The sequence below is a fragment of the Zalophus californianus genome, chromosome 2 (genome assembly GCF_009762305.2).
Source record: "Zalophus californianus isolate mZalCal1 chromosome 2, mZalCal1.pri.v2, whole genome shotgun sequence".
Classification (NCBI taxonomy): Eukaryota; Metazoa; Chordata; class Mammalia; order Carnivora; family Otariidae; genus Zalophus; species Zalophus californianus.
Window position 1 is genome coordinate 193,283,268 of NC_045596.1, and position 7,418 is coordinate 193,290,685.

Consider the following 7,418-nt stretch of genomic DNA (forward strand, 5'->3'; position numbering starts at 1 on the left):
ATTTTGGGTGGAGGTACATCTACTTTTTGAAGAGTGGCTGTAACATTAGACTATAATAAGATTAAATGATGAAATCCAGGTACTGAGGCAAGAGTATTCCAGGTGGAATAGATATATTTGAAAAAGCAGAGACAAGTCTTCAGTATCTGGAAACATTTGAAATGCATTTTAAATGCAAAATAAAGGGAATTGTTGAGTATTTTGAATTATATGAGTTTTTTAAGGATAAAAAGGAGGGAAAGATGAAACCCAGAATTCTGGCTTGGATAACTTGCTAGTTGGTGATTAACATATATGAGATGTGAAGTACTTTAGATAATTTAATGTAAGGTATTTGTGGGCATAGAGCTGGATTGTCTCATATGCCACTGAATGAATCTGACACCTTGGAGAGAGGGCAGGCTAGAGATGAAGACTCAAGTGTATGTAGAATATAAATAGTAATTGAAGATATAGGAGATGAAGGCCATTCAGAGAGTGAAAATAAGAGGGCCTGAGGAAAAACTAAAACTAAAAAAAAAAAAACAAAACACAAAAACTCAGACAACTAGCACCAAATACATGGAGAATGAAGAGGCATAATAATAAGAAGAAATTAAGGAATTTGATCTCAAATAAACTAAGAGATGTTGTCGTGGACTAAATTGTGTTCCCGCAAAATTCATATGTTAAAACTCTAAGCTGCAATGTAACTGTATTTGGAGACAGGGCCTTTAAGGAGGTTAAATGAGGTCATAAGGGTAGGGCCCTAATGCAATGGGACTGGTATCTTCATTAGAAGGAGAGGAGACAACAGTGCTCTCTTTTTGCATGTGGAGTCTATGAGAAGACAGTCATCTGCAAGCCATGAGAAGAGGTCTCATTAGAAACCAAGCCTGGTCAGACCGGTGGTTGCGGCGGTGGGGTTGTATGGGCAGCCTCTAGCTCTTCGCTGGGTTTGGACCCGACGTTTAACGGTGGGGAAAGAAAATGGCCTTGCTGTGCTACAACCGGGGCTGCAGGCAGTGCTTCGATCCCGAGACCAACTCCGACGATGCTTGCACATATCACCCAGGTGTTCCAGTCTTCCATGATGCATTAAAGGGTTGGTCTTCCTGTAAGAGAAGAACAACCGATTTTTCTGATTTTTTAAGCATTGCAGGCTGTACAAAAGGCAGGCATAATAGTGAGAAGCCACCTGAGCCAGTCAAGCCTGAAGTCAAGAATACTGAGAAGAAAGAACTTTCTGAACTGAAACCCAAGTTTCAGGAGCACATCATTCAAGCCCCTAAACCAGTAGAAGCAATAAAAAGGCCAAGCCCAGATGAACCAATGACAAAATTGGAATTAAAAATATCTGCTTCCCTAAAACAAGCACTTGATAAACTTAAACTATCGTCGGGGAATGAAGAAAATAAGAAAGAAGAGGACAGTGATGAAATTAAGATTGGGACCTCATGTAAAAATGGAGGGTGTTCAAAGACATATCAGGGTCCACAGAGTCTAGAAGAAGTCTGTGTATATCATTCTGGAGTACCTATTTTTCATGAAGGGATGAAATACTGGAGCTGTTGTAGGAAAAAAACTTCTGATTTCAATACATTCTTAGCCCAAGAGGGCTGTACAACAGGGAAACACATGTGGACTAAAAAGGATGCTGGGAAAAAAGTTGTTCCATGTAGACATGACTGGCATCAGACTGGGGGTGAGGTCACCATTTCAGTATATGCTAAAAATTCACTTCCAGAACTTAGCCAAGTAGAAGCAAACAGTACATTGTTAAATGTGCACATTGTATTTAAAGGAGAGAAGGAATTTCATCAAAATGTGAAATTATGGGGTGTGATTGATGTAACAAGAAGTTATGTAACTATGACTGCAACAAAGATTGAGATCAACATGAGAAAAGCTGAAGCTATGCAATGGGCAAGCCTTGAACTGCCTGCTACCAGAAAGCAGGAAAAACAAAAAGAAGAAACAACAGAATGAGATGACAGGGAAAGAAAGTTATTGCCTATTTCAGAATTCTTACTATGTGGTAAAATGGTGGCTTGCTCCTGTCCTCTTTTGTTGTTGTTGTATTTGCTGTTTTTGAATCTGGCAGTTCAGGGTCAACGGTAGGTTCTTAAAAGCCAAAGTCATTTTATCTTTTCTTGCCTCCCGTCTTCTTTTTGAGTTACCTAAGTTTGATTATTCATTTCTCCTCACTTGGCAGAACTGCAGTTGTGTCCTATACTTGAAAAGCTAGAAAGTAGCTCATAAACAGTTACAGTATTTCTTGGTATAGTGTATTTAGCAGAGAAGGGTAAAAAAACATTTGTTCACATCTCTTTTCTATTATCCCATAATTAGTAAAACAAGATGGATTGTCGGATTTTTAATTAGTTTTTTCATTAGTTTATGTTCCTATAATACTTGAAAATCTTTAAGGAGGAGATGAAGCTCTGCATTGTTTTATCCTCGGGAAGGTTACTTTTTCTAGGAGGAATAATTCTGAGGTAGTGTAGTAGCTAGTTAAAGGGGAATATATGCATTGAATAACAAATTGGAATTTGTTTACAGCTAATTAAATTAAAACATTATATCAGCACCTATATTACTTGCCAAGTGCTATGATTTAAATATATAGAAAACATTATAAATAAGAGTAGAGAGGTATCAGTTTGGTTAAAATTTGCCATTTTATTAAGACTAAGCAATAATGTTAAACATCTCTTTTCTGATTATTTTATAAGGTCTTTGTATGGTGTTATAACTAAATTGTACCTGATTCATAGCCTACACCCTTAAAATCTTTAATTAGTTACATGTAAAGAGAAATTTATATATGTATTATAATTATATATATTATATATATATATAAAAATATTTGGCCTCCCTGATGGAAAACTGTATGTATAAAACCATAGATTTAAAGGCTTATGGAAATACATTACGGTATCAAAAAACTAAATATTTAAGCTTTGGTTTATGAGAAATATCTATTACATGTTAAATAAAATAGCTGAATTCTTTTGGAGTTTTGTTTTCCTTCATGGACAGCTTGACAATTCTAGGTGATACAATGTTGATTATATATTGTACTTCATTAGATACAGGTATCAGAGACTTAGATTGTTTATGCTAATTGAACCCATTAAAGATAGTTTACTTTTTGAGGCAATGCAGAGCTCACCAAGAAAACTAAAATTAAGAAATGTTTTGAAGGCCAAAACTTTGGCAGGACTTAAGAAATTTGGGTATGAATTATGCTAATGTAGATTAAAATAATTATTTCCCAAAAGAAAAAAAAAAAAAGAAACCAAGCTTGGTGGCAAATTGATCTCCAGCTTCCGGCTTCCAGAACTTAGAAAAAATAAACTTCTGTTGCTTAAGCCACCAAGTCTGTGATATTATATTATGACAGCCCAAGCAGAATAATGTAGATGCACTTAGTTCAAGAAGTGGTGGAGAGGAGGAGCTCGATACGAACTATGTGCCATAGACATGCCAGGTAAATTAAGAACCAAAATATCTATTTGCCTCAGTATTTACCATATAACTTAGGTGGAGGCTGTTGTAGGGCATGGGTTGGAAGTGGAAGTCAGTTTAGAATGGGAAGAAGAGTGAAGGAATGTGTAAGTTATGACAAAAAGGGAAAATGTTATGGTAGAAACAAGACTGGAAGAAATGGGAGACAGAGTTGATGGATGCCTTCTATTTGATGTGACTGCCTTGAGTATATTAAATGCTAATGAGGATTAGCCCCATTGAAAGGAAGATGCTGAGAATATAGGTGAGAGAATGCCTAATTAACAGAAAGAAGCTCAGAAAAGGGATTAATTTGCATTAGTTTTATATGATTTTTGGAAATGGACCTGGCTTCAGCTCCTATGTTATCTAAAAGCTGATTCTGAGATTCTGGGTTCTAGAATAAGATATAAATGATCTACAGGGATAATCTGTAAATTTAACCCCATTTAGCCTTTACCCTTTTGTCTTGTACTCGTAAGTATATAGTAAAGTATTCAATAGTGCTACTTAAAACTTTATCACTATTTCCCTATAACTTAAAATTGTTCTAGATAAGAACAAATTTAAATGTGAGTTTTATATCTAAGAAGCAGAGATTGTGTACTTGAGAACACTGAAAATAGAAGAATTCTAGAAATTTCAAGTCAAATGGCTATTACTTTATTACAGATTACCCCAAAACCTAGCTCCTTAACACTACAACTATCAATTACTTGGTATGAAATCTGTAATTTGGGCAGGGCTTGGTGGGAGAATTAACCTAGTTTGGCCTAAGTATGAATCAGAAATTCCACTTTTAAGATAGCTCATTCAAATGACTGGCAAGTTGATGATGACTGTCATTTGGAAGCTCAGGTTGGGTGGTGGGCATGGTCCTTAGATTCTCTCCACATGGCTGTCTTCATGAGCAGCTTGAATCCCCCCCGGAGTATGATGGCTAGATTCAATAAGAAGTCTCAAAATGACAGGACTGAAATCAGCCAATTTATTATGGATTGGTACTGGAAACTGTACAGTGTAATTTCCACTATATACTATTGGTCAAGTAGTTACAGTATTTAGATCCAAGGGAAAATGACATAGACCTACCTCTCTTTTCAGTGAGAAGAGTTCCAAAGAATTTTGCAGACATGATTTACAATTGCCACAATTCACAAAAGTCAGCACAAAAGTTTAAATAACTTACCATTTAACCTTATTATTGAGAAGATAACACTGGAAAGAACAATATTCTCTAAAACAACATTTTGGGTAAATATTAAATTGAAGGGAGAAGTATATATTTACTATTAAAAATATGGGCATCCATGTGTATATATGTGTAAGTATCTGTGTCTATGTGTGTATATATGTATACATGTTTGTGTGTATGTCCATTTATTTCTTTTAAACTATATTTTTATTGCATGTTGGAATGTTTAGTGGATTATATTTTGCCTTTAATTACCAATTTAAAAAGATGAAAGAATTATAGGATATAAATAATAAACAAACACTATTTCTCCAGTTGCCAAGCATTTCTAGTTTCATGTCCATGCATAAATATAAATATACTGTTAAAAAGAGCAATTTGATTTAAGAGATCCTTGGTGAGCTATGGGAACACTTTATCAAAATCCAAAAGCAATCTTGATTTGCACTGACATTAAAATGGAAATAATTAGGTAAAATAAAGTATTATAGATGTAAAGTAACTATAAATATATCGTACTCTGTTTTCTCCTTTGACAATGAATAGTGAAAAAAAATTTAATTAAACGAGTCTTTAAGGGCTACAATTAATTCTTTGACAAAAGGGAACATTGCCATTTATTCTATCAATTTAATTCTTGGAGATTTATAAACTACAGAAGAAGAAAGGAGCTCAAATTACAAATGATAATCTATTGAAACTGCTCACAAAATGATATTAGACATAATCAATACATGTGATTTTTTAAAAGATCCTTGCTTTGATGTACTCTATGCTGTATGTACATTTTTGCTAGAGACTAAAGAGTCTATGATACAAATATTTACATCAAAATCTGGTTTTAGTAACTGGAGCAATGAGAACTTTGAGACATGTGAACAATTTAGGGCATGATGCGGATTACCAAGGGCATTAATGGAAGCCCCTCTAAATAATATTTTTTACAGAAACAAGTCTCCTTCACTTTCTCTTCCCATCATTATTTCCTATTATTAGGAAATATACACTGTCATATATTTCTTATGGTTGTTTTTTATAGATTTGTGGAAGATAATTTAACAATACATCTTTTTAGCTTTACAGATGCCACTTCTAGAAATGTATCATGAAAAAAATAATTTTAAGTATGTGTGGAGAATTAACCACATAGATATTCAATATTTATTATGATGAAAAATTCTGAAATACTTTGAAAGTCCCAAAATAGTGAAGTAATTATATATATATATATATAATATATACCACATCTGCAAGATACTACATCTGTAAGAAGAAATACTATGGAGACATTAAAAGTAATAATGTTAGAAAATATTTACTGGAAGATGAATACTCAATAAAATGTATGTAACAACATATAGATGAGTGAAATAGCATATTACAATGCCATATCTCTAGTAATATCTCATTGTTGTCTTAATACATTTATAAAAGTAAGGTACCACCATGGTAGCAATTTTCTCTGCATGTTGTAATTCAAACTTATATGTTATTCCTCAATTTTTTTTTACTAAACATACACTAGACTATATGGGGAAAAGGAGTGTCTAAAATATGAATATTATTATGGATTGCAAAATTACAAAAATTGTATTTCCACACATATTAATCCTCCCTGCTTTTGGAATCAAGTAGTGAATGTAGAAACCTATTTATTTAAAAATTTGTTTTGCTGAAATCTTACTGTCCCTTTTGTTTTCTACATTGTTTTGTAATAAGCAGTCTAGTTTCCTCTTTCTGATTATGTGTTTAAAAGGATAAAGGCCAGAGCTTATATCATTCATCCTTTTATATCAATAACTTGAGGATTACATAAAGGATAGTCTAGCAGATCCATGAAAGAAAGCCATTCTTATCTCCTCAGTGTTACAACTTTTAATGATGACTTAAATGGAATTTATTGTATCAGAATTAAAGTTGGAATAATATTCAAACATATATTACTACCTTCTCCCTTTGAAGTTCTTTTAATTAAGTATTTAATTTATTTATATGTATCAATATATTCACCCCTTATCTCTCTCCTGAGGGCTGCTCTTCAAACAAGTTAAGATTAAAGCTTCTACATTCAAATCCAATATCTTCATCCTCTTAATCTCTCTAAACATCACTCACATTCTATATTGCTAGTGTAATTAACATAATAGTGTTATTTCCACCTGGGTGTCAGTTAATCTCTTTTGGGTCTCATTTTTCTCATTATAAAATTATATGGTTAATTTTGATTGATTTTATTTGTTGCATCCTTTATTACAAGTGTGAGACAGGAAATGCTCAAGATGAATCTGAACATCTTGTCACACTGGAAAGCAAAGAAAGTATAAAAAAAATTACTGAGTAGGATCAAAAGAACACAGTGCCAACTCTGAAGACACTCCCTCTGGCCAGAGAATGGAAAACTGGAACATCACTAAAGAAAGATACAGCGGGAAAAAAAAAGAAAGAAAGATACAGTGATAAACTGAATTAATAAATTCCTAAATAACTCTAAAATATCATCTATGGAGGGTGTTAGGGAATCAAGTCATTATTTTGAAAACTGGTAAATAAAAGAAAATAATTATATTCCCAGTAGTATCCCAAATAATAAAGAATGAAAAAATTCAGATATATCATTAGAATATCATTTTTCATAATCCATTAATCAAAAATTAATCAGTGACTAATAGCATTACCAAAAAAAGACAAAAAAGCATTATATCCTCCAGATAAAAGTATTCAACAGCATCTATTA

At 33.1% G+C, this 7,418-nt stretch overlaps 1 protein-coding gene across 1 annotated transcript; it reads left to right on the plus strand.

Moving 5' to 3' along the window:
• The first annotated feature begins 893 nt into the window (after nt 1–893).
• On the plus strand, nt 894–2,904 carry LOC113924772 (cysteine and histidine-rich domain-containing protein 1-like). The gene has a single exon (XM_035726191.1). It carries the CDS (start codon nt 970–972, stop codon nt 1,966–1,968), a length of 999 nt encoding a protein of 332 aa, XP_035582084.1. The 5' UTR covers nt 894–969; the 3' UTR covers nt 1,969–2,904.
• Nucleotides 2,905–7,418: the final 4,514 nt, after the last annotated feature.